The following is a 27127-nucleotide window of genomic DNA, read 5'->3' as shown; positions in this document are numbered from 1 at the left end:
AAGATACAAGAACAGAATTAAGCAGTGTTTCTGACTCGCTGAGAGCTGTGGTTGCCGTCGCCAGCAAAGCCTGTGCTGTGTGCTTCCTGCACGTGGGACTTTCTCTCCCAGGACCCCACAGCAGGCGACAATGTGGGGCAGTCCGGGGACCCCTCTCTGCTGTGCACGCCTCGGGCTTTGCTCATTGTCCCAGGGGCTTCCTTTGTAGCACAGGGAGCTGGGCCCGGGCCGCGCGGCCGCGATGCCTGTCTCACTGGACCCGGAGCGGGCCCCAGGCCTGCCGCTTTGGAGACCGCGGGCTGTTTGTCAGACGTCGCCAGGGCTTCCTTGTGGTGCAGTTGAGGTTGTGCCTCCTCGGCAGGAGCATCACAGAGGAGAGCTGCTGTCTCCCCGTGGCGTCAGCGCAGGGCGCGCCTGGCTTTGATTTATCCCATTAAGGGCCTGCAGCTCTTTCTTGTGCTAGATGAAGTGGGCGCTGCCAGACTTCCTGTGAAGTTAGCCTCTGTAGTGCCGCGCGCTCTCGGAAGGCTCGCTCTGAGACTGGCAGGGCTGCTGCCTCCTCCTGTCGAGCTGTGCTCTCCTGCCTGCTCCGTGGATCCGAGCCCAGTGTCACCATTTGGTGCTGAGCCCTCCGGCCTCCAGGTGGTGGGCAGCATCCGCTGTGGCGGCTATGGCCGCCTCTCTTGCTTCCATGCTTCTCAGAGCTCTTGCCTCCTTCCTGTCTTGCCTGGTTCTTCTTGCCCCACCTGTGGAACCAGCTGACTCTCCGAGGGATGTGGGATGTGGCTGTAGAACTGGAGTCTGGGTGCCTGGGGTTTCTATCGCAGCTTCTGTGTTGCTGCCCTCCCTGGGCCGAGCGAGGGATGCCTGTGTGCGGTGTGCGCACGCTTCTCCGTGTGCACGCACTGTCTCTGGTATTTGTGTGTCCATATTAAAAACCCTGTTTTACACTCATGCCCCCGTTCCAGCCCAGCAGGGCTTTCCCCACTTTAAGCCCCTCTCTGACACTGAGAACCTTGGTACCCCTTGTCCCTGCTGAATTCGATGGCTCCTGTGTGAGCCCACTCTGCTGTCTCTGTGGCTGTGCTCTCTGACTCCGTTCTGCACCACCTCCCCACAGCGCCTGTCTTCCTCAGCCCGGGTCCGGTGCCCTGGCCAGGGCACGCCTCTGCAGGTGCACCTTTCTCTCTTCCTGGCGCAGGCTGTGAGCCCAGCGGAACTTGCCTGTGCCTCCCATGCCAACGCGGTTCCCTTTGCGCTAGAGCAGATCTGACTGGCTGCAGGATGTTCACCAGGGGGTTTCAGCCGTGCCCAGGTCTTAGGCTCGGCCAGCTCTGGTGATGGGATTCACACGTTGTCTCCTGGTTTCCGTAGGGCACTGGTTCCAGGACCGTCCACGCATACCGAGATTCACAGATGCTGGGGTCCCTGTCTGATGACACCCGCCGCGCCGCAGCCCCTCCACCCAGCTGTCTGGGCTGTTGGCCGCGCTGACAAAGCACTCGACACCAACCGTGGAGATCCCTTTCTCACAGTCCTGGGGGCTGGGCAGCCAGGCATCGCGGTGTTGACAGGTTCGGGCCTGGCTTCGCTTTCCAAGAGGCTGTCCTCACGTGGTGGAGGGGACAGAGGGCCCTGCGGGGTCCCCTCAGCCCTTTCCTAAGGTCCTGAGCCTTCCCTGAGGGCCCCGTGCCTGTGCCTTGAGCATGCTGTCACCTGGGGTGACAGCCCAACATGAGCATTTTGGGGGGTATGTTCAGAACTAGCCCCAGACCCCGGACCTCGCCCACTGCACTCTAAGCTCCCCTGTACTCTGAGATACTGAGTGGAGGAGCTTGGGCCTCCGAGTTTGTGCATGGCCGCCTGGAGGAGGGGTGCAGCACTCATGCCACACTCGTGGCCTGCCCTGCCACGCCCTCACCTGTGTCTGCCTTGTGGGCAGCTGCTCTGTCCGAGCTGAGAGCCTCGTGGCCTGCCCCGCCACGCCCTCACCTGTGTCTGCCTTGTGGGCAGCTGCTCTGTCCGAGCTGAGAGCCTCGTGGCCTGCCCCGCCACGCCCTCACCTGTGTCTGCCTTGTGGGCAGCTGCTCTGTCCGAGCTGAGAGCCTCGTGGCCTGCCCCGCCACGCCCTCACCTGTGTCTGCCTTGTGGGCAGCTGCTCTGTCCGAGCTGAGAGCCTCTGGTAGCTGTCTGCGATGTGCTAAACACCCAGTGTGTCAGGCAGCGTGGGGCCCTCCCTGGGCTGTGCTTGAAGCTGGGAGTGTGGCGCAGGGGAGGGAGATGGTCTTGCTGGGTTGAAACTGAGTGCATGGGGGGTGTTGTCAGGAAGTGTAGGAATGCATGGGCCCCCACTCTGTTGCTGGGCGCCCATTGGGAGAGCACTCTGGGGCCCAGCGTAAGGGCAGTGCTCTCAGCTGACAAGCACGGAGGACCTCTCGGCTGCTCTGGAGTGAGTGCCCCGGGATGGAGGCCATTCCTTCTAGCCGTGGCTGACGGGCCGTGCCTGTCCACCGCCGCTGCGTGGAAGGAGCAGAAGTGGGCGTTGAGCTTTCTGCGTGTGTACCTCGTTGCCCACCCCCGCCCACTCCTCAGCTGGTAAGATGCTCTGTCATTTCCTGGCCGTGCCACGTGCCTGTCTTCAGGGAGGCAGGGAGAGGCTGTTTGGTTTTATGACCCCACATTTAACGCTACAGTAATAACCCCCAAACGCTGCCGCTGAGAGCTGCGTTGGGGCTCCTGGTTTTGAAAGCCAGGAGGACGCGGATGAGCCGGGTGCAGAGCTGGGGAAGCGGGTGGTGGCTGACGTGGGCTGTGTGCCAGGAGGGGCCAGAGTGCCGGGGAAATGCCGTTCCCCTGGGGGCTGTTCCGCAGGTGTGTGGCTTTGTTTTTCTCTCATTCCTTAGGGAGCAGCATTTCCTACCTCCCTTCCTGTGCACCCAGGCTGACGACCAGCATAGCTCCTGAGTGCGCGGGCTCCTGGTCAGTCAAGGTGCAAACGGGAGGCTGACCTTTAAGCCCAGTGCTGCCTGAGATCCACAGCCCTGCTCCTGGGGTCCTCAGTAGCACTGGCAGCTGGGCCTTGCACGGTGGACTAGAGCAGAGACCAGCAGGGCTCGACCCTGAGCAGCCTCGGAGATCTCAGAGTGCTGTAGGCAGAGGCCAGGGTGAGCCCAGGGCCCAGCTCTGGGGGTGGTGGGGGTGTCAGTGGGCTGGTCGCATTCTGGGCATGGCGGGAGTGTTGCGGGCACCAGCTAGCCTGGGCCGCTCGCTGTCGTACGCCCTGGCTCGGCTCAGTGTCTGCAGAGACCTCTGCCCTGGGAGGCTCGGGGTTTGAAGCCCCGTGTTCTCTGTCTGGTTAAGGTCGGTGTCTCCCCTTGGGAGCACGGCACGTGTGCCGCCCGCTCTCCCCTGCTTCCCCGTGACTTGTGAGTGAACCTCGAGGCTTCCCTTTTAAATGGGGCATCTTGTCCTCCCCTCACAGCTGTCGAAAATCTCTCCAGCTGCCTGATTTTGTGCGATGCCGCCACAGACTGGCTTTGCAGATATGTGGGGGAGGCTGGCTTGGGGATGGTCGAGCCCGTGGAGTCATGGCCGGGGCCGAGGGCCTCTGACACCACGGGCCTGTGGCCCTGCCTTCAGTTAGTTGAGCTCAGCGAGACAACGTCCCTGTCACTGCGTACGCTGCTAATTATGGGCGCAGAGAGAGAGACATGATACCACGGTTAGCAAAACAGAGTTATTAAAAACTGTTCCTAATTTCAAAGTAGCCCTTTTAGTTATGTATCTTTTCCGTCAGAAACCAGGTATACAAGGTGACACAGCTGATCAGTGGCAGAGTCCTTGAGAGAGACAGAGAGAGCTTTGTGTTGGATTGAGTGGCTAGTTCTGTTAACAGATAAGCCATCAAGTGTCTACTGAATAGAGTGCAGAGAGGTACAGAGAACAGCTGAGCCGTGTGCTCTGTGTGGCTTCCAAGTGTCAGGTTCACTGGAGTGCAGGACACACACAGAAAAGTGTGCATCATCCCAGCATGCATTTGGGCAGATTTCCCCCAAGTGAGCGTAGGCATGGGACTCAGGCGGAGCAGCTGTATGACCACGGGGCCCAGGGGCCCAGTCTTTTTTTTTTTTTTTTTTTTTTTTGACAGGTAGAGTGGATAGTGAGAGAGAGGGAGACAGAGAGAAAGGTCTTCCTTTTTGCCGTTGGTTCACCCTCCAATGGCCGCTGCGGCTGGCGCACCGCGCTGTTCCGATGGCAGGAGCCAGGTGCTTCTCCTGGTCTACCATGGGGTGCAGGGCCCAAGCACTTGGGCCATCCTCCACTGCCCTCCCTGGCCACAGCAGAGAGCTGGCCTGGAAGAGGGGCAACCGGGACAGGATCGGTGCCCCGACCGGGACTAGAACCCGGTGTGCCGGCGCCGTAGGGGCCCAGTCTTATGCCCTCAGGCCCCACTTTCTCATGATCCGGCAGGTCCAGCAGGCTTCTGAAGGGAGGAGGAAGGGGTTCCAGTGGCCCTGCTCCTCACCTTTTCAGGCCCATTGGACAGGTGCAGGCGCCCAGCGGGGCGGTAGGAGGGGCTCGGTGAAGTCACAAAGACCTTGGACAGACCCCAAGTGGACAGAGGAGGAGGGTGGATGGACTGGGCCGTCAGGAGGTGTATGTGTGAGACGACGGGCAGGGAAGTCGCAGCAAAGCAGCCCCCCAGGGTGGCCGAGTGCCAGTCTTGTCGGCACCCTCTGTGACCTTGCCAAGTCCTCGGCCTCCCCCCGGGGGTGCGCGATGGGTTGGGGCCCTCTCTCTAGGGGTATGTGATGGGTTGGGGCCCTCTCTCCGGGGGTGCGCGATGGGTTGGGGCCCTCTCCGGGGGTGTGCGATGGGTTGGGGCCCTCTCTCTGGGGGTGTGCGATGGGTTGGGGCCCTCTCCCCAGGGGTGTGCGATGGGTTGGGGCCCTGTCTTTGGGGGTGTGCGGTGGGTTGGGGCCCTCTCTCCGGGGATGTGCGATGGGTTGGGTCCCTCTCTTTGGGGGTGTGCGATGGGTTGGGGCCCTGTCTTTGGGGGTGTGCGATGGGTTGGGGCCCTGTCTTTGGGGGTGTGCGATGGGTTGGGCCCTCTCTCCGGGGTGTGATGGGTTGGGCCTTCTCTCCGGGGGTGTGCGATGGGCTGGGCCCTCTTCCCGGGGTGTGATGGGTTGGGGCCCTGTCTTTGGGGGTGTGCGATGGGCCCTCTCCCCGGGGTGTGATGGGTCGGTCTCAGGTAGCATTCTCCATTCAGGAGATACAGAAGAGCTGTGCTGACAGCTTGCGGACAGGAACGCGCACAGAGAGCTCCGTGTCACATGGCGCAGCTACCGTCTGCTTTACCTTTAGCTCCTACACCTGTGCATGTTGGTGGCAGTGACATCCCTGCTGCTGAGGCTCTTCCTCAGGTTCCCCTCAAAAAAGAAATAGAAACCTGTGAAGGGTTGGCACAGAAACTTTCTTTTTTAAAGATTTATTTATTTGAAAGGCAGAGTTGGGGGGAGTCGAGGGGGTGGAGGTGGGGGTGGGGAGAGAGAGAGAGAGAGAGAGATCTTCCATCCACAGGTTCACTCCCCAAATGGCCACAACGGCCGGCACTAGGCCAGGCTGAAGCCAGGAGCTTCTTCCGGGTCTCCCACGTGGGTGCAGGGACCCAAGCATTTGGGCCGTCTTCTGCTGCTTTCCCAGGTGCATTAACAGGGAGGTGGATCAGAAGTGGAGCAGCCGGGACTTGAACCGGCGCCCACGTGGGATGCCGGTGCCACGGATGGTGGCCTTGCCTGTTGTGCTGCAGAATCAGCCCCTACAGAAATGTTTTGCAGCTGGAACTACAATTTTAAATAATTCACACGCTATCTACCCCACCCCAGACGGTAACATCATCAGCTTGTCACTGTTATTACTCTACATCACCATCCAGGGGTTTAGGTAATTATAGTTCCTATTAAATGCATCGTTGTAACTGTCCTCACTCTCCCCCCGTGCCTTCACCCTTCATTTCTTCTCCTCTTCTACAAACAGTCATATTCTTGGGAGAAAAACGTAAAGTCAGTTTATTACAAGGATTACAGCTGGACAGGCGTCCTGCTGTGTGGCCAGGGAAGGAAGGTTGGGACCGCCGGGTCTCTGCGGGGACGCTGTGAGGTGGCTGAGGCGTGTTGTTAGCACTGCGGCTGGGGGCAGTGGTGTGGAGAGGGGCCTGGACTCTCCACAGGTGAAGCTCAAGGAGAGGCAGCTTCTGCCCTTCCCAGCTTGCAGGTCTTTGTACCTGGGTCAGTAGAGGGCATGCACGGTGACCATGAAGACTGAGCAGAGCCGTCTCCTTACAGAGGAAACTGTTTCTGTTCTTGGAGCGGCTGACCGCGCTGGTGCACACGGTGTGGCTTGGAGAGGTGGTGCAGTGCTCCCTGACCAGGGCCTGGTGTCCTTGGGTGCCTGTAGGAGACCCAGCCCTGCCTCGTTGGTCATGTTGCAGTCCCAGTCACAGCAGGGATTCCCCGGCAGCTTGGACTGTTCCTCCCAGAACAAGGGGAAATGAAGTCCACGTCCAGTTTCTTAAGTCATTGATTATAACAGATCTGGCCCAGTTCTTCTGGAGAAGTTAGGTTGACCTGGTTTCACCGTGTCACCCTCAGCCAGACGGGCTCCCTGGGCACTAGGCTTTCCCAGAGCTATGAGCTGGACTTGCCACGCGCGGAACGCCTGGAGTCTCCAGTTTGCAAGTTCTGGATGACTTTGATATGGGTGAAGGCCCCTTCCAACTGCGAAACCCCGTTGCTGAGTTTTCTGGGTGGTTTTCATTCTGTGTCGTAGGGACAGGTGCGTGTGGGTGAGCCAGCGTCAGAGCAAATAGCAACAGTGACTGCTGGGGGAGCTGTCTGATGCCCCAGTGCCGCTGATGGCTCCTTTCTTGTCTGTTGTGTGGTTTTGTTGTTGTAGGTACAGATTTGCTATTTTGTTTGTCAAATTTTCTGTGAACCTATGATGAGCTTCCTCTGATTACTACATGGATTGTGGGGAATCTGTCAGATGCTACAAATACTTTTTCCAGTGCTCAAATAATGTGTTAGTCTTTTTAAAGATCCTCCTCTGGCTCCTGTTGGGCTCCTGGGTCTTTGCACCTGGTCCAGGGGGCCTGTGGCCTGTGTCTCTCTCCCTGGTCCGGGGGGCCTGTGGTCTGTGTCTATCTCCCTGGTCCGGGGGGCCTGTGGTCTGTGTCTATCTCCCTGGTCTGGGGTGCCTGTGGTCTGTGTCTCTCTCCCTGGTGCAGGGGGCCTGTGTCTGTGTCTCTCTCCCTGGTGCAGGGGGCCTGTGTCTGTGTGTCTCTCCCTGGTGCAGGGGGCCTGTGTCTGTGTCTCTCTCCCTGGTGCAGGGGGCCTGTGTCTGTGTGTCTCTCCCTGGTCCAGGGGCCTGTGGTCTGTCTCTCTCCCTGGTCCAGGGGGCCTGTGGTCTGTGTCTCTCTCCCTGGTCCAGGGGGCCTGTGTCTGTGTGTCTCTCCCTGGTCCAGGGGCCTGTGGTCTGTCTCTCTCCCTGGTCCAGGGGGCCTGTGGTCTGTGTCTCTCTCCCTGGTCCAGGGGGCCTGTGTCTGTGTGTCTCTCCCTGGTGCAGGGGGCCTGTGTCTGTGTGTCTCTCCCTGGTGCAGGGGGCCTGTGTCTGTGTCTCTCTCCCTGGTGCAGGGGGCCTGTGTCTGTGTGTCTCTCCCTGGTCCAGGGGCCTGTGTCTGTGTGTCTCTCCCTGGTCCAGGGGCCTGTGGTCTGTCTCTCTCCCTGGTGCAGGGGGCCTGTGTCTGTGTGTCTCTCCCTGGTGCAGGGGGCCTGTGTCTGTGTGTCTCTCCCTGGTGCAGGGGGCCTGTGTCTGTGTGTCTCTCCCTGGTGTAGCGGGCCTGTGTCTGTGTGTCTCTCCCTGGTCCGGGGGGCCTGTGTCTGTGTCTCTCTCCCTGGTCCAGGGGGCCTGTGTCTGTGTGTCTCTCCCTGGTGCAGGGGGCCTGTGTCTGTGTGTCTCTCCCTGGTCCAGGGGGCCTGTGTCTGTGTCTCTCTCCCTGGTCCAGGGGGCCTGTGTCTGTGTGTCTCTCCCTGGTCCGGGGGTCCTGTGTCTGTGTGTCTCTCTCCCTGGTGCAGGGGGCCTGTGTCTGTGTGTCTCTCCCTGGTCCAGGGGCTTGTGGTCTGTCTCTCTCCCTGGTCCAGGGGGCCTGTGGTCTGTGTCTCTCTCCCTGGTGCAGGGGGCCTGTGTCTGTGTGTCTCTCCCTGGTGCAGGGGGCCTGTGTCTGTGTGTCTCTCCCTGGTCCGGGGGTCCTGTGTCTGTGTGTGTGTCTCTCTCCCTGGTCCAGGGGGCCTGTGTCTGTGTCTCTCTCCCTGGTCCAGGGGCCTGTGGTCTGTGTCTCTCCCTGGTCCAGGGGGCCTGTGGTCTGTGTCTCTCTCCCTGGTGCAGGGGGCCTGTGTCTGTGTGTCTCTCCCTGGTGCAGGGGGCCTGTGTCTGTGTGTCTCTCCCTGGTCCAGGGGCCTGTGGTCTGTCTCTCTCCCTGGTGCAGGGGGCCTGTGGTCTGTGTCTCTCTCCCTGGTGCAGGGGGCCTGTGTCTGTGTGTCTCTCCCTGGTGCAGGGGGCCTGTGTCTGTGTGTCTCTCCCTGGTGCAGGGGGCCTGTGTCTGTGTCTCTCTCCCTGGTGCAGGGGGCCTGTGTCTGTGTCTCCCTCCCGGTATCTTCTGTTATCTTATGGTTTACTTCTCAAGAAGTGCAGATTCTGAGTGTGGTCCGGGATAACCTGGGTTTATCAGGTTGAGATGATTTCCATGGAGGAGGCCTCACTCCGCTCTGTGCTCCCCGGGGTGTCGTTGGGACCCCGGAGCCTCCCTGGTGTGGGGTGTTGGATGTGGTCCCACTCTGCCCTAGGCTGTGGGTTCAGCATGTGTGTGCGAGGTGACTCACACGGGTTCTCTGGGCTTACTCATCCTTTGTGCAGGTCACCGAGCTTCCCGAGTGTGTGCGTTCGTGTCTGCTGTCACGTGTGGGAAGATTCAGCTGTTCTGTCTTCAACTGTTCTTTTGGTCTCTGTGCTGTGTTTCTCATTCTTGGACTCCAGTGATACGAATGCCAGGCCTCTGTTGTTGTCCACAGGTCATACGAATGCCAGGTCTCTGTTGTCCACAGGTCATACGAATGCCAGGCCTGTGTTGTCCACAGGTCATACGAATGCCAGGCCTCTGTTGTTGTCCACAGGTCATACGAATGCCAGGCCTGTGTTGTCCACAGGTCATATGAATGCCAGGTCTCTGTTGTCCACAGGTCATACGAATGCCAGGCCTGTGTTGTCCACAGGTCATATGAATGCCAGGTCTCTGTTGTCCACAGGTCATACGAATGCCAGGCCTGTGTTGTCCACAGGTCTCTTGAGTTCCTTTTCTTGGGAGTTGCTACCTCTCTGCCAAGGGGCTGGCTCTTCCGCTCCCAGGGCATCTGCAGTGGGAGAGACTCCCTGATAAACCGCTGGGTGGGCTCAGTGTTTGTGAAGGACTGGGGCAGGCTGGGTGTTAGGGATGTGGAAAATAAGGAGCATTGTGGGAAAGCTCCAGAATAAAACACTGCACAAAAAGATGTTTTAGCACACCTGTGAGTCAGCACTGACTAACCTTCCAGGGAGGTGACGTCAAGCCTTCGGGAGCTGTCGTGAGGGCAGGGGAAGGGAAGGAAGTCCCGCCCTCCGCGAAAGAGGGCCACGTTTTATCTGGCGTGGAAGGTCAGGGCACGTGTCGTGTATCTGGCGTGGAAGGTCAGGGCACGTGCGTGTTATCTGGCGTGGAAGGTCAGGGCACATGTCGCGTTATCTGGCGTGGAAGGTCAGGGCACGTGTCGCGTTATCTGGCGTGGAAGGTCAGGGCACGTGTCGCGTTATCTGGCGTGGAAGGTCAGGGCACGTGTCGCGTTATCTGGCGTGGAAGGTCAGGGCACGTGCGTGTTATCTGGCGTGGAAGGTCAGGGCACGTGCGTGTTATCTGGCGTGGAAGGTCAGGGCACGTGCGTGTTATCTGGCGTGGAAGGTCAGGGCACGTGCGTGTTATCTGGCGTGGAAGGTCAGGGCACGTGCGTGTTATCTGGCGTGGAAGGTCAGGGCACGTGGGTTTTATCTGGCGTGGAAGGTCAGGGCACGTGCGTGTTATCTGGCGTGGAAGGTCAGGGCACGTGCGTGTTATCTGGCGTGGAAGGTCAGGGCACGTGCGTGTTATCTGGCGTGGAAGGTCAGGGCACGTGCGTGTTATCTGGCGTGGAAGGTCAGGGCACGTGCGTGTTATCTGGCGTGGAAGGTCAGGGCACGTGCGTGTTATCTGGCGTGGAAGGTCAGGGCACGTGCGTGTTATCTGGCGTGGAAGGTCAGGGCACATGCGTGTTATCTGGCGTGGAAGGTCAGGGCACGTGTCGCGTTATCTGGCGTGGAAGGTCAGGGCACGTGTCGCGTTATCTGGCGTGGAAGGTCAGGGCACGTGTCGCGTTATCTGGCGTGGAAGGTCAGGGCACGTGCGTGTTATCTGGTGTGGAAGGTCAGGGCACGCGTGCTGTTGGAGGAAGAAGGCAGAGCCGCGGCTGAGTTGAAAGTGGCCGCTTCTGGGTGGGCAGGGGACGCCGCTGCTCGTTTCTTCTGAGCCGAGCCTGTGGGTGAGACCTTGAGCTTAAAGTGGCAGCAGGAAGGCTCCAGGTGGGGGATAGAGTTGAGTCCACGAGAGCCTAGGATCATTGAAGTTTCCTGTTCAAGATGGCAGATCTAGCTGGAGCCCGGAACAGCCAGTGGGAGGAGAAGAGGCCCACAGGGAAGTATCCTCCCGTCTAGAGGTCGTGCCAGCCCTCTCCAGAGAGCTTTCTGATCTCTGTTGCAAACAACTCCGACAGGTGCTCTCAAAGCACTGTCTGTGGACCTTGGGGTCCGGTGCGGCACAGACCACGCCCTGGAGGACACACACTCCACCCGGTCCTCGGGCACGGTTTCACATTGCAAACCATGTAAAGGAGCAAGGACAGCAGCAGGTCCTCTGTGGGGCCGGGCCAGGGACATCTGCCTTCTGCTGGCCCTTCTACCACTCACACATGCAGCCAGAGCCGCCGCAGGGGCTGCTCTACTCACGGAAGTTTTCTTGGGGGGGCAGGTTCTGTTTTTCATGATAAATATTCATGTTAAAATGTGATGGATTTGGGGGCTGGTGGCGCAGTGGGTTAAGCCACCATTTGCAGCGCTGGCATTCCCATAAGGGCTCCAGTTCAAGTCCTGGCTTCTCCACTTCCAATCCAGCTCCCTGCTATGGCCTAGGAAAGCAGTGGAGGATGGGCCAAGTGCTCGGGCCTCCACACCCATGTGGGAGACCTGGAAGAAGCTCTTGGCTCCTGTCTTAGCCTGACTCTGACTGTTGTGGCCATTTGGGGAACCAGCAGATGGAGGATTCTCTCTCTGTTAAAGCACTCAGACACACAAAAGAGTTATTATTTTTAAATGAATAAATAATATTTTTAGGGGCCGGTGCTGTGGCGCAGTGGGTTAGAACCGCAGCCTGCAGCGCTGACATCCCATATGGGTGCTGGTTTGAGTCCCGGCTGCTCCTCTTCTGATCCAGCTCTCTGCTGTGGCCTGGGAAAGCAGTAGAAGATGGCCCAAGTCCTTGGGCCCCTGCACCTGTGTGGGAGACCTGGAAGAGGCTCCTGGCTCCTGGCTTTGGATCGGCTCAGCTCTGGCCATTGCAGTCATTTGGGGAGTAAACCGGAGGAATGGAGGACCGACCTCTCTCTGACTCTACTTCTCTCTGTAACTCTCTTTCAAATAAATATAATAATTCTAAAAAATATATATTTTAAAATGTTCTCTTCAGTTCCCCAAACCACAAGTACTGGTAGAAGCAGCCCCCAAGCAGCAGCTCTTTGGGGTCCTCAGTAGTTGTGAAAGGTGTGAACGGCCCTGAGGCCAGGCGAGTCTGAGACCTTCAGGTCAGAGTGACTTCCTCTGAGAGCCACTCCCGCAGTAGGCAGTCAGCCAGGGACACGCGTGCGTGTGCGTGTGCGTGTGCGTGTGTGTGTGTGACACTGCTGTTTTGGGAGAACCCTCTGGAAGTATAGATGGAGAAATTTTCAGCGATCATCTCTTAGTCCTTTTCTTTCCTTCTCCTGCGCATGAACTTGAGGAATTAGCCCATGTGGTTGTCCCTGCAGGGCGCCCTGCTTTGATGGAAGCTCAGCCCATGCCTTGTCACACAGAGGCTTGGAGGGACACAAGAAGCAGTCACGGAAAATGCAGGTGCTGAGACGGGTGGGAGACAGGTGGGAGACAGGCAGTCACCTTGGCACGTTGGCAGTTCCCACCAGCGAACCACGGGCCCTGTGTGCCATCTTTAGTCAGAGGTCAGCAGGAGCTCTGTGAAGCAGAGGTTGCACAGGAAGAACCGTGTGTCTAAAGAGTGCTGTCCTTCTCATTGCTCCCCAGATCCCCTGTCCATGGGTCCTCAGAAAGCTCTGGAGACCATCGGTGCAAATCTGCAGAAGCAGTACGAGAACTGGCAGCCACGGGTAAGCGTGTGTTGTTTGCTCCTCTCAGTCTTGCTTCCGGGACACGGCAGTCCCTCACTTTCAGCTTCCGGGACACGGCAGTCCCTCGCTTTCAGGTCTCTGGATCCAAGCGCGACTTCTCCGAGGCCTCGGGCCCTGGAACGTGAGGACTGCGCCGTGTGTCTCGCAGCCCCCCGCCTGCCGGGCTGCCACGCAGCGATCGTTTGTGGGGCAGGGGCCGAGCCGTTTGCTTAAATGTGACCCCGAAAGTCTTCTCTTTGGGCAGGGGAAAGTATGCTTCATGTTGCTCCTGCGTCGTGATTTTAGTTTTGCACAGAAAATGTTTTTGGTGACTTTTCTGCAACCTCCCCGAGGTAGAGCTCTTCCTCCTGTCTCCAGCTTTCAAACAGTTGGGGAAAAGCACCCAGCGCTGAGAAGACGACGCCTGTCACTGCTCTCCTCTGATTCAGAAGGTAAGGTGGCTCTCAGGGAGCCGTCAGCAATTAGTGTGTCTTTTGTTGCTTTTATAGCTCAGTGTTTTTTTTTTTTTTTTCAAAGAACAATGGCATAGAATACAACTGTGCCAAATTGCCTTTAAGATCTAAAGTTATTTGTAGGCCACTCATAGACCTACTTATTTTTACCTTTTTCATTAACTGGTTTGAAGATTTAATAAACTAAATACAAATTCGGAATTTGGGGTGTTGTTTGAGGTGCCGCTCTGTTCAGCTTTGTGTGATGGGCGGATTCTGGAGTTATCTGGGGAGGGGTTAAGTCCCGCGGCGGGCCTTCCCTGCACAGCCCCTGTGAGTTTTTCTCTCCCCCAGTGGAAACAAGTGATGGTGGCGATCGTGGGGCGCTGGCCGGCTGAGATTCTGGTGCGTGGATCAGGTACCCACGTGCTCTGGAGTTTAGGGCCCTCTGTACATCGTTCATGTTTTTAGAGTAGCCAGAGATGGATGTGTGCCACCTTTGACGGTGCCCTGGGTGCTGCCGGAGGTGACCGGGTGTGTGGGAGCGTTTGTGTCTCAGGTGTCCATGCGTGCGCACTCTTTAGAACGCGGTATCTCAGCGGCTGTTTGCATTGACACCTAAAGGCTTTGCTTTTTTCTCTTTGTTGCCTCTCCATGGTTTATATAAAAGCAGAGAAGCCTTCCTCTTGAGAGTGTGTGTGCGGGATGCAGGGTGGGAGACAGGCTCGGCGGGGGTGTGCCTTTAAGGCAGGTGGACGTGGAAGCCGCTGGGGGAGGCAGACTGGGGCAGAGCCCGATGCGGGGTGTGGTGTGGGTGGCATCGGTGTGGAGGTGGAAGCGGTGCCTCCCCTCCTGCTCCTGGCGTCTCTGGCTTCACTCTGCACGTTGGCTCTTTGCTTTGTTTTAAAATCGAATGTAACCAGGTAAATGCAGGTCTGCCAGCCATGTTCCTCCTAGAACGAGTCATGGCTGTGTTAATTAAAGAATTATTATGTCAAATAGTCGTCTAGAATACAGATGTTTAATATTTAGGCTGTTGTGTGTTTATTGCACTTGGTCTGGTTAGTAATTTGTTTCTGAGTGCTCGGAGTGATTTACGGCTAGCTTTGCGATGTCTTCTAGCTTGCTGCACAGAAATCAGCTGGTTGGCGCTGGCAAGCGTGGATGGAACCATCTGGAGTAGCGTTTATTGTGTTTGTGCTCTGCGTTTCTGAGCGCTGACCCCTCCTGTGGTGTGTGATGCAAGGCAGGCAGCATTTATATACAGGCGGGGGGTGCGGGCCCGAGAGTGACGCTGTGGGAAAGCACACGGGTGGAGAAGGGGCCTTCCCAGGGGCATAGTTGTGCCGGGTGCAGTCGTCTGGTGAGCGTGCCTCAGTCTGGGAGAGCTCCTTCAAGTCAGTGGGACTTTTTTTTTTTCTCCCCTACAGATTTGCTTATTTATTTGAAAGGCAGAGTTACTGAGAGGGAGAGAGAAAGAGGTCTTCCATCCACTGGTTCACTCCCCAGACGGCCATAATGGCCAGAGCTGTGCCAATCCGAAGCCAGGAGCCAGGATCTTGTACGTCTCCCACGAGGCTGCAGGGGCCCAAGGACTTTGGCCATCTTCCACTGTTTTCCCAGGCCACAACAGAGAGCTGGATCAGAAGTGGAGCAGCCGGGATTCGAACCAGTGCCCATATCAGACGCCAGCACTGCAGGCGGTGGCTTTACCCACTATGCCACAATGCCGGCCCCCAGTGGGGCTCTGAGGACGGACCTGCCGTGGGGAGGGCTGGGCCAAGGCTGCAGGGTGCTCAGGGAAGGAAGCCGTGGAGCCGTGCGGGTGGGCATCCATCCGGGTTAAGGAGGTTGTGCTCGCAGATGGGGTGGGAGCTTCCACCCGCATCAGGAAGCAAAGCCGCGACTGGGAATCTGTGTTTCCTTCTGAATGCCACAGCTGTAGCTTTCAGTTTCAAGCATGTTAAAGTGTTGTGGGGCCGGCATTGTGGCACAGTGGCTGAAGCTGCCACCTGGGTCACTAGGATCCCATATGGGCACCAGTTCAAGTCCTGGCTGCTCTACTTCCAACCCAGCTCTCTGCTCATGGCTGGAAAACGCAGTAGGAGATGGCCCAAGTGTATGGGCCCCTGCCACTCGTGTGGGAGACCCGGATGAAGCTCCTGGCTTCGGCCTGCCCCAGTGCTGGCCGTTGCGGATGTCTGGGGAGTAAATCAGATGATGGAATATTTCTCTGTGTGTGTGTATGTCTTTCCCTCTCTCTCTCTCTGTAACCGTGACTTTCAGTTAAATAAATATATCTTTAAAACAGTTGTACAGTTCTCTGCTGTAAACCTTAGGTGGACTGACGCTAGGATGAGGTAGGGGTGCCGCAGGACACCTGTGGCTGGTTTGCTGCTGTTCTGGACGCGTTAGGTCCAGGGTGTGTGGCCTACTGTGCGTGTCTCTGCTGTCTGTCATGTCACGTGGGTTCCAGGGGCGCGAAGGAGGCCTTGCATGTAGCAGTGGTCTCTGTGGCAGATCTCATGCCACCTTCCAGAGCTTGCACGAACGTGAGGCAGTTACCATGCTCACATGTGTGTGTGCAAGGTGCCTGGTTCCCACAGTAGGTGAGGGTCTTTCAGAAACTGCAGAGCTGAGCACGCACCTCACTGTGGTCTTCCGGGCTCTGGAGCGGCTGCAGGATTAAAGGGAGGTTGCTGTGCCTCTGCAGTGGGCAGTGGGGCGTTATCACATTTCCTAGACCTCGGCTGTGAAAGCCGCCAGATCTGGCCTTTGTGTTCTCTGTGTCCTTGTTGCCAGGCCCAGCAGGGGTAACCGGTCTGCAGCAAGGACATTTTCACCAATGCTTCCTGATCTCGGTGCATGCTTCCACGTGGCCGTGCGTGGGAACAGACCGGGGAATGCCCGCTGCCTCAGCAGCCGCCCCCATCCTGGACGCGCAGAAAATTGGCCTGAACACTGATCAGCAGCACAAGCTCAGAGCCTTGAAGGCTGCAGCTCCCTTGCTGGGGCACAGTGCGTAGCTGGGCCTTTCCGCCTCTCCCTGCCCTACCTGTTGAGGATTAAATGCTTTGATAAAGACAACCCTGGTTCAGGGAGGAATTTAGAGAAACCACAGTGGCCATGTTTTCTCTGGGGGCTGCCAGGCTGGCTACCTGGCCCGTAATTCCTTGCCTGGCTGATTGAGCCCATCTCTAGATAACTGATCAGTTTGCCACCGGTGAGCCATTTCTCTGGAGTCGGGGTTGGAGCCGGGCAGTGCGGCGTGGGCGCCCCGAGCAGAGGCTGGAGTCGGGGTTGGAGCCGGGCAGTGCGGCGTGGGCGCCCCGAGCAGTGTCTCAGCGGAGGCTGGAGTCGGGGTTGGAGCCGGGCAGTGCGGCGTGGGGCGTGGGTGCCCCGAGCAGTGTCTCAGCCAGCGTGCGAGCGTCTGCCCACGCACCTCCTGTCATCACGCGTGGCCATGTGGAGCAGACTCTGAAGCCGACTTTCCCCTCGGCTGCTGTATTCCTCAGGCCCGTTACTGTAAGAAAGGGGGGGTGCACACTGGTGCCTCCTTACACGGGGCACCCAATGTAGGGAAAAGGGTGCAGAACAGACAGGAGACGGGAGACGAACTCGCAGCCACACCGGATCTATTCAGAGGAAATAAATCCGCAGAGGTGGGTGACCAGCTGCCAGCGTGGACACAGACTGACCCCACAGACAGGGCCTTTTTCTATTGTAGATGGACCGGGGTGGGGGTGGGGGCAGTAGGTGGAGGTGAGCTTCTCCATACTAGTCTTCAAGTTTGGCCCCTGGGTTCCAAGCCTGGGGAAGAGTGCAGGGGAGGGGTGGGGACATTACAGGGGTGAGACTGAACTGGTCTCAAGGCGGCGCTAACAGGAACCTAACACGGCTGAGGCGTCTGTCCTTGTTCCTTCAGTCACAGCTGGTTTGTGGTCCAGGAATGTGTCATATGAATAGGATCTTCTAGTGCGTCAGGCCAAGCGGCGTGTACTCGGGGAGAGAAGTCTCTGGAAGCCATCGCTGCGTTGTAATGCAGGCGGCGGTCTCCCCTTCCCTGGTGACGGTGACGGTGATGGAGTCGAGAGCGTGCTTGCGTGAACTGAAGCTGCCGGCTCTGCCTCACGCCTAGAAGGGGGAGCCTGGGGAGAAGGGGGCTTGAGAAGGCCAACTGTGGGCGTTGCGTTTTTCCTTTGGACATTCACACGGCTTTGTCCTCTGGATTTGGGGAGGGTGCGGGTATTATTTGCAGAACCCCCTGTTGATGTGTCATTCCGTGTTTCATGGGGGGTTGAGATTAGCATAGCTGGAGTTGAGGCTGTATCACCTCCTTCCTGAAATGGGGCTGATTACTGGGCCTGCCCACCTATGAGAGGGTCCAGTGGCCACATGGGCAGGACAGACTGCCTGCCACACACTCAGTATTAACCTGCCAAACTGCCAGGCACTGTAGGAGTGCTTTGCCCCGGGGCTGGTTGGGCCTGGGCGAGTGCCGTGGGCAGGTTCTTGGGTCCCGCTGACTCCTCTCCTTGATCCAGTTACAGTCTGTGATGCACGGGCCCCGGGTGGCTTAGAACATCAGCTACCACTGCAGATAACTCTCTCTGCCTGCCTCCTGCCCCCGGTGTTTTGGAATGAACTTTTCCTGGGCCTGCAGTGAGGACCCTCGAGGGAGTGGGTTGTGTCTCTCCTTAGACTCTCAGAGTCAGATTTGGACGATCAAGGAGGACGTTTCACGCTTAGGATGGTGTCCCCGAGGCACTTGTGGGGTAGACCAGTGGAGTGACCCCACAGAGGCTCCTACCTGAAGCAGTGACGTGATGACATGCCTCTGAAGTTTCCAGGACAGCTCAGCTGGTGACCATGGCCCTGTGAGCACGATTGGCACCAGTCCCTGGAGTGCCCCGATGCCGTTCCTGTCGCGTCCTGGGGCTGGCCCTCCCTCCTCCTGACTTTGCTCGCCTGGGTCGCCTGCTCTGTGGTCCTGAGGTTGGACCTCATTCATCTTGCTTGTGTTTCTGTGACCAGTCGTAAATGAGGACTCACAGCCAAAGGCAGAATTGTGAGGGTGGCTCACAGCTGTGTAATTGAGGATCTCGGCGGAGCCCTCTGCACGCTGTGCTCATTAAATTTGCACAGCGGTGGGGACAGCCTCTGGTTGTCTTGGGGTAGCTGTATGTTGACGTTTTGCTTAGCCACTTCCTGCCCATCATGTTAGGAATCGTACCAGGGACAGTCACCTCCTTTGTGTTTCTGCCTTGGCCTTAATCATGCTTCATCTGCCCCCTCTCCGTCGCTTCCTGCTGGCAGCTTTCCGGAGGATGGCTTGGGGAGGACACTGCTCCGTGCCCTCAGCCAGCAGCGTCTTAGTCAGCGCGGCCCACGCGCTTCCCTCACTCTGTCCCCGGAGACTGCGGTGCTGGAAGCGGCCTCCTGGAAGTGAGCTCAGATCACGGAAAGCAGCCGCTACCAAGCTCCTCACCCTCACTCCACGCCGGCTTGTCACTGCTCTGCTGTCACTGAGCGCTGAGCGGTGTGTTCACTCTCTAGGAAGCACAGCAGCCACCTTACAAAGGGGGAAGAAGAGGCAGTGCTTTTGCCCCAGGGGGAGGATGAGTGTCCTGCTGTGACTGGCCCCTTTAGGATTTCCCAGGTCAGAACTGACCTGGGCAGGGACCCTGCCTGCCAGCCCTGTGTGGGCCACCTGCTCTCTGAGGTAGCCAGAGGGGCTCACAGGGGAGTCTGCTTCTCAGGCCACGCTGCTCTGAGCAGTCCCTGGGCAGGAGGCCCCGGGGACGCACCTTGAGTGTCAGGTCCCAGAGCCTGGGTGGGCCGGCGCCTGCTGTGCTGACTGGCCTGGCCTCCCCGTGCAGGGAGAGCTGTCTCCTGCTGCCGTTGCTCTGGGATGGGGCAGGCATGTGGGACTTGGCCCTGTTGAGATTTGCCCTGCCACTCCTGAGATATGTAACCATCAGTGTGCATGCAGGGTTGATGGGGAGCTGAGGCTTTGTGCCCGTGTGCCTTGACCATCACTTCCTCCTGGTGCAGGCCTCGCCCAGGGCACTTGCTGACAGGTCTCCCAGCCTCCTTGCCCTGGCAAAGCAGAGTCCGGCCCCTGTCCTTAGCAAGCCTTCAAGGACATCGCCCCCCACCTCTGGTCCTGCAGCCAGGGGGTGGTCTCTGTGTGTGATGAATTGTGGGTGAGCTGGAGGACTAAAGCTGCACTCACAGGTCTCACCTGCGCCGTGGGGCCTGTGATACAGGGCACAGGTGCCAGGGCGAGGGCTGAGATGCTGGCTCTGGCGGGGAGAGCAGCGGGTGGGACGTGGGCTGGGAGTGGAGCAGGAGCCCACCTCACGAGAGGAGTTCGAATTTACAAGCAGCCACGTGGGAAGTGCCAGGCTAGGAGGTCAGCAGGGACGGCCACGTAGAAGTTTCTGTGGTGCTTGGTGGCATTTTACAGGGCGACTGTTCTCAGGGGTGTTCATGAATGAATCTGTGGGCTCACCAGGGCTTCTGCACAGCCCCCCCGGAATGTCAAGTGTTTGTTCGTGTGACAACTAGTAGCTACTTAAAATATGATGTGGAATTCTTATAAAACTCACCATTTAAAATGTACAATTCAGTGGCTTTTAGAATGTTCTAGAAACATTGTTGTGCAAACCATCGCGCCCGTGCAATTCCGGAATGTTGTGGTCACCCCATCGGCAGTCAGCGTCCCTGCCCCCTTCCTCCAGGACCTGATGGCCACCAGTGTGCGGCCTCTAACCTTCTCTGAGTACTTCGTATAAATGGACTCTCAGAACGTGCAGCCTTTTGTGTCTGGGTTCTTTCACTTGGCATGATGTTTCAGGTCCCTCCGTGTCACCGCACGTGTCAGTGGTTCAGCCCTCGTTAGAACTGAGTGGAGCCCCACGGTGTGGCTGTGCCCCATGTCAGTCTGTGCACGCCGCTGCTGAGAGATGTCTGGGTGGCTGCAGCTGCTTGCCATTCCGGACACGCTGCTGGGTGCACCGGGTGAGCTCTTGTCTAGACCTCGGTGTCCAGCTCTCCGTGTGTCCCTGTCCAGGCGGTAGCCCTGTGTTCACCATTACAGGCGCTGCAGAGCAGTTCCGTGGAGGATGTACTGTCTTTCCATTCCTGCTGGGCGTGTGTGAAGGTTCCATGTCCTCGCCAACATTTGTTGTTTTCTCTTTCTAGAAATTACCGTGATTGTGGCCGTCCTAGTAGTGCGAGCAGAATCTCCTTGCTGTTTTCATTCTTTTCATGAACTTATTGGCCATTTGTCTATTTCTTTTATTTTCTTTTTTTTAAGATTGTATTTATATCTTTGAAAGGTAGAGTTACAGAGAAAGGGGGAGAGAGAGAGAGAGAGAGAGAGAGAGAGAGAGAGAGAGAGAATCTTCCGTCCACTGATTCACTGTTCTAAATGGCAGCAACAACCAGCGCTGGGCCAGGCTGAGGCCAGGAGCCTGGAGCCTCCTCCGGGTCTCCCACCTGGTGCAGGGACCCAAGGACTGGACCATCTTCCACTGCTTTCCCAGGCCTTTAGCGTGGAGCTGGATTGGAAGTGGAGCAGCCAGACTTGAACGGGCACCCATATGCTTCCTGGGCAGAGGCTTAACCCACTGGCCTTTTCTTCATTTTTATTTTTTTCAAAGATTTATTTATTTATTTGATAGAGTTACAGAGAGAGAGAGAGAGAGAGAGAGAGAGAGAATCTTCTATCCATTGGGTTGGAAGCAGAGCAGCTGGGACTCGAACCAGCGTCCATATGGAATGCCAGCACTGCAGGCTGTGGCCAGCCTCCTGTCTGTTTGCTTAGAGAAGTGTCTGAGTCCTCTGCCTGTGTTTTAGCTGGGTTGTTTCTTGTTGGAGTTGATGGTTCATAATGGAGGCTTTTAAGCTGCCTAAGGCATGATTTTTGTTGCGAGGACTTGTTTCCCAAATATTATGTGCAGTGTCAGCTGAGGGCCTCATAACATGTAATTCTTAAAATCGTGTTTTGTTTCATAAAAATTTACTAAGAGGCCTGTGACTACACTGACAAGTGCTCCATGGGATTCCTGTGTTTGCGTTAGGTGTGTTTTGGTTCCACAGAGCACTGGTCCACTCACTTTATTATGTGGTAGGAGAGCTCCTGTCAGGGTCACTGCCTGCAGAGCTCTCCAAGCCCTGGGACCCTGGGAAGTCCAGGCCCAGGGTAGACGGGGGCTCAGCAGCGGGCAGAGGTGCCTTTCTGCCCCAGTGCCCTGTGGCTGCGGGCCTGGGCCCTGCCTGCCTGGCCTGTCTACCCTAAGGTCGTGGTTGCCTCGCCCTGGAGTTCCGTTCTGCACCTCACCGTGTATGGCTTCTGCTGTGGTCGTTTCTTGACACATCTTGGATGACTAGTCCCCAGGGTCCCCTCGGGATCCAGACCCACCCTGCACCCGTGGAGCGCATGTGCTGGTGGTCTCCTGGCTCTGGCTTCTCTTCCGTTTCTAAAGTTCTGGCTCCCTGCTCACCACAGTCCTTGTTTGATTTTCAGTTAACTTTTTCCCTGACAGTGTTTGTTTACTGGGTAGCCAGGCTGCATGGTCAAGATCAAGAGGTGGATAGATAAGTGCCACCCAGGGAAAAGAGAGCCTGTGGTTAGAGGTCCCCGAGAACAGGTAGCATGGCCCCAGGCTCAGGTGGTCAGCCCCCATGGCCAGGGAATCCACGCCACAAGCTACCCGGGCACGTGGCTGCACACACCGCGCTTTGGGCTGCGGCAGAAGGAGAAAGCTAGCTATGGCAGAACCAAGGGAATCTGGGAAATTTGCCCAGCAAGACCACAGCGTCTAGGTGAGTGAGGGCAGGTGTGTCCATCAGGTGCGCCCAAAGGTGCGGGCGGGATGAGGAGGGAGAGAGCGAGACTGGCCCAGCTTTCTCATGTGATCCCTTCTGCCAGGGGGAGGCCCCGCGGGGGCTGGCGGGCTGGGCCACAGGACTTGAAGCTCGTGGCGTGGCTTGTACCCGGAAGTTCTTCTTTTAAAGAGCTGTTTATTGTCTTGTAAAGTTGCCCTGGACCATATAATGTATCCTCAATGGAAGCTGTCTTTTGGTATGAGTTTTAGTTATTTGTTTTACAAATGAAAATTTTAGCCCAATTCCAATAAAATCTAAGGAGAGAGAACAGTCAAGGAGAACTAACTCAAGATTTGAGGAAACCAAAAGAACCTGAGTGTTTATGAAACTTTGAAAGTAAATTAGAAAACCCATAGGAGATGCATAGCTTTCTAAGGAAATAAGTGACCTCTGGAAAGATAAAAATATCAAAAGAAATCAGTATACATAGAAGAAAGAATGTTACTTGCTTTCCCTTCCAGAAGGTTTCAAACTTTGAAGGTACACAAAATTAAAATTAAGACTCACTTCTGGGGCCAGCACTGTGGTACAGCGGGTTAAAGCCCTGGTCTGCAGCGCTGGCATCTCATATGGGTGCCAGTTCAAGTCCTGGCTGCTCCTCCTCTGATCCAGCGCTCTGCTATGGCCTGGGAAAGCAGCAGAAGATGGGCCCCTGCACCCACGTGGGAGATTCGGAAGAATCTCCTGGCTCCTGGCTTTGGATCGATGCAGCTCCGGCCATTGTGGCCACCTGGGAAGTGAACCAGTGGTTGGAAGACCTCTCTCTCTGCCTCTACTTGTCTGTAACTCTGCCTTTTAAATCAATCAATCAATCTTTTTTTTTTTTTTTAAAAAGAAGTCCCATTCTTTTTGCAGCTCTGTAGTTGCTTGTTTTAATTTGAATGTATTTTTATTCAGTTGGTAAGAGAGAAAGGTAGTGTCTGAATGGCGGCTGTGTTTGATTTGAGTAGGCCTGCCTCGGGCCCTTGTTCGGGCCAGTGGACCTGAGCAGGACTGGAGAGGGCCTGGGTGGCAGGAGCGTGTCTGGTCAGGGAGAGGGAATCCATGTTTTGAAGCTCTGTGACTTGTCCTGCTGTGTTTCCTAGACTCCTGTCTTGGTCCAAGTGTTGGTTTTTGGTGGCCGGGACAGTTAGCTGATTGGCTTTTTCACATCTCAGAGCACTCAGGGATGTGCAGAGGATGCACAGGGAGCAGCAGCAGGGGCTCCGTTCACTGGGGCAGCCTAGGCTGGTCTGCCTGGCCGCCACTCTCACTGCAGCTGGCCCTTCTGGAGGTGTAGCCAGGAACAGAGATGCCCAGAGGGGCCCCTAGAGGTGGCTCCCCGAGCTCTCGCTGGGTAGAGGGCTGCCCAGCCTGAGTATTTGGTGCGTTTACGGTGAGTGTGACGCTTGCTCTGTCTGTGTTTAAAGCTGCCACCCTGCTTGCTAGTCACTGGGTTTTTGTCTCACTTGCTCTTTATTTTCTTCTTTCTCGATATTATTAATCAACTTAAAATGTTTCCCTTTTCTCTTTCTGTCAACATTAGAGTGTGTTTAAGCTCCGGATTTGTTAGTGCTGGCCTAGTGTTCATCACGTGCGTTGTCCCGCTTTCCAGACATCGCAGGAGTCCTGGAGCGCGGTGCCCGTGGCACCCACCCCTCCCCTGGTGGCGTCAGCTCGTGCACTGTGGCTCTGCAGGTGTTTTAAGCCCAGGGAGACAGTGTTATTCAGACTCTGTATTCCTCTGTATTCCCTCCTCCTGTCTGGAATGATGTCCTTCAGCCTGCAAAGCTTGTTACTTTTTGTGGGAAGCTGCTGCAACAAATTGACTTAGTATCTCTTTGTCTGAATTTAATTTTTTTAAAAAAGACTCATTCATTTATTTGAAAGTCAGAGTTCTATGTATATATAAAGAGGTCTTCCATCTGCTGGTTCACTCCCTAAGTGGCTGCAATGGCCAGGGCTAAGCCAGGCCAAAGCCAGGCGTCAGGTGCTTCATCCAGATCTCCCACATGGATGGCAGGGGTCTAAGTACCTGAGCCGTCTTCCTCTGCTTTTCCCAGGCCATTAGCAGGGAGCTGGATTGGAAGTGGAGCAGCTGGGACTCACACCATTGCCCATAGGGATGCTGGTGTTGCAGGTGGCAGCTTTACCCACTGCACTACAACACTAGACACTCTATTTAGTTTTTGGAGAATATTTTGCTGAGTATAGAATTCCATATAAACACACACACACCTCAGTTGGAAAGTATTTTCTCCTTCAAGCTTCTATACGTCTTTTTTTTTTTTTTTAATTTATTAATTTGAAAGGCAGGGCAGCAGAGAGGCAGAGGCAGAGGCAGAGGGAGGGAGGGAGGGAGAGAGAGAGAGAGAGAGAGAGAGAGAGAAAGAAAGAGAGGTCTTCTATCTGCTGGTTCACTCCCCAAATGGCCCCAACAGCCGGAGCTGAGCCGATCCGAAGCCAGGAGCCAGGAGCTTCTTCCAGGTCTCCCATGTGGGTGGATCAGAAGTGGAGTAGCTGGGACTTTAACTGGCGCCCATACGGGATGCCTGCATCACAGGCAGCAGTTTTTCCTGCTAGGCCACAGCACCGGCTCCCTGGAGGGCTCAGTGGGGACCTTGGCTGTGCTCTGCCTTTTGTCTCCCTCCTGGCTGGTTGGAAACGCTTTCCCTTTGGCTTGCACCATTTTACTGGGCTGTTCTGGGAAGTGACATTCTTCCTGTTTCCCATTTATGGTGCTGCTTCAGCCTGTGGTTGGGTGATTTTTTTTTTTTAAAGATTTATTTATTTATGTGAAAGGTAGAGTTACAGAGAGGCAGAGAGAGAGGGAGAGAGAAAGAGAGAGGTCTCCATCTGCTGGTTCACTTCCCAAATGGCTGCAATGGCTGGAGCTGGGCTGATCTGGAGTCAGGACCAGGAGTTTCTTCTGGGTCTCCCACATGGGTGCAGGGGCCCAAGGACTTGGGCAGAGGGCTGGATGGGAAGTGGAGCAGCCGGGACTTGAACCATCACCCATATGGGATGCCGGCACTGCAGGCAGTGGCTTTACCCGCTGCACCACAGCACTGGCCCCAGTTTGGTGATTTCGATTATGTCACTGGACACTGGTTCTGCACAGCTCTCCTCTCCTCTCCTTCGGGGGCTCCAGTTGGAGTACTTTTCAGTGTTTCCGCGGAGACCCAGGTTAGGCTCTGCTCGGAGCTTTCCCTCTCAGCTTCTCTCGGGACGACCTCTGCTGACCTGCCTCAGCTCAGTCTTTGTCCTGTCGGCTGCGCAGCCACCGCCAAACTCGATCCCGTTGTTGTGTTTGCCATCGTTTCTCGAGGATTCTCCATCCGTCCAGGTCTCTGGTCAAAGTGTCCACTTGTCTCTTCTTTCGGACATCTTGGCTCTCGGCCCCGATACTCCTCACGTTACCTCTGAAAGTGTGAGTGGTCCGTGTGCTGGCCTCAATGCAGCTGTACACTGGGTGCCATACAGCTGGCCACAGGCCCACCGGACAGGGGGTCTGAGTCTTGTGTTCTGCATAGTGACAGGAGGTCACAGAGAGGGGGAGTGAGAGCGAGAAAGAGAGAAATGGAAAGAGGAAGAAAGATCTTTTATCTGCTGGTTTACTACCCAGATGTCTGAGCCAGACTGAAATCAGGAGCCAGGAACTCCATCCGGGTCTCCCACATGGCCTCCCTTGGGCTGTCCCCTGCCCCTTCCCCAGGGCATTAGCAGGAAGCTGGTTTGGAGGTGGAGTAGTGGGACTCACATGGGCACTGTGACATGGGGTGCTGGTGTCACAAGTGGCGGCTTAACCCATTGCAACACAGTGCCCACCCCAAGGAGTCGGAGTCCTCTGGTGGAGTGCCAGTGGTGGCATGGCATCCTGAGAGGGGTGCTATGTCCTGGAAGAGGCCCCCAGGGCCATCTTGGAGCACACCATGTAGACATGTCACACCCCCACTCGCGCACACCTTGGAGCACACCATGTAGACACGTCACACCCCCACTTGCGCACACCTTGGAGCACACCATGTAGACACATCACACCCCCACTCATGCATAGAGGACAGCAGGTGAGATTGTAGCCGTCTATGGTTCTGAGAGGGAAATTGGACTGGGAGAGCAGGCTGCTGATCATGTAGAGCAGCAGTATTTTATTTATATATATATATATATATATATGTATATATATATATATATATATACACATCACACCCCCACTCATGCATAGAGGACAGCAGGTGAGATTGTAGCCGTCTATGGTTCTGAGAGGGAAATTGGACTGGGAGAGCAGGCTGCTGATCATGTAGAGCAGCAGTATTTTATATATATATATATATATATATATATATATATATATATAGTATTTTTTATATATATATATAAATTTTTGACAGGTAGAGTTATAGACAGTGAGAGAGAGAGAGACAGAGAGAAAGGTCTTCTTTCTGTTGGTTCACTCCCCAAATGGCCACAATGGCCTGAGCTTCCTCGATCCGGAGCCAGGAGCCAGGAGCTTCTTTCGGGTCTCCCAGGGGGTGCAGGGCCCCAAGGACTTGGGCCGTCTTCTGCTGCTTTCCCAGGCCACAGCAGAGAGCTGGATTGGAAGAGGAGCAGCCGGGACTAGAACTGGTGCCCATGTGGGATGCCGGCACTGCAGGCAGAAGACTACTCTGCTGTGGCACGGCGCTGGCCCCCGAGGAGCAGTATTGATTTCTGTTGCTTATTACTTCTTCTTATGTAAAGATGATAATGAAAAATGATGAACGTATTGGAATCCATCTCTGCAGCTCTGTCAAAACTGAGGAACAGCTGAAGAGTCCAGTGAGGAGAGCGCATGTCACCATGGAGTGGGCAGTGTCCTTCTCTCAGTAACCAGAAGACGATGTCACTTACGATCCTCACAGCATCTTAGGTCCTGTGGGAAAGTGGCATCTGTTTTACAGGACTGTAGCTGCACCTTAAAGAAAACAGTATGTGTGTATTTGAAAGGCAAGGTGGGAGAAGGGGAGTGGGGAGATGTCTTCCATCTGCTGCTTCTCTCCCCGAATGGCCCCAAAAGCTGGGGCTGGGCCAGGCTGAAGCCGACAGACAGGAACTCCATCTGGGTCTCCCACCTGTGCAACAGGAGCTTAGGGCCCTTTAGGCATCACCTGCTGCTTCCCAGGTACGCTAGTAGGGAGCTGGAGCAGAAATGGAGTAGCTAGGACTTGGACTGGTGCTCTGATGTGGACGGCGGCTTAACCTGCTGCGCCG

At 56.3% G+C, this 27127-nt stretch overlaps 1 protein-coding gene across 3 annotated transcripts in view; it reads left to right on the top strand.

Annotated features, from left to right (window-relative positions):
* RPTOR (regulatory associated protein of MTOR complex 1) overlaps positions 1 to 27127 on the top strand; it is a 349585-nt gene that overhangs the window by 79813 nt on the left and 242645 nt on the right. For all 3 annotated transcript variants that reach the window (XM_062216247.1, XM_062216248.1, XM_062216246.1), the window contains exon 3: positions 12469 to 12551. In XM_062216247.1, coding sequence (XP_062072231.1) covers positions 12469 to 12551 — 83 coding nt within the window. The remainder of the gene's footprint in view (positions 1 to 12468; positions 12552 to 27127) is intronic.

This window comes from Lepus europaeus, chromosome 18 (assembly GCF_033115175.1).
Source record: "Lepus europaeus isolate LE1 chromosome 18, mLepTim1.pri, whole genome shotgun sequence".
Lineage (NCBI taxonomy): Eukaryota > Metazoa > Chordata > Mammalia > Lagomorpha > Leporidae > Lepus > Lepus europaeus.
This window is presented reverse-complemented; position numbering and strand designations above follow the sequence as displayed.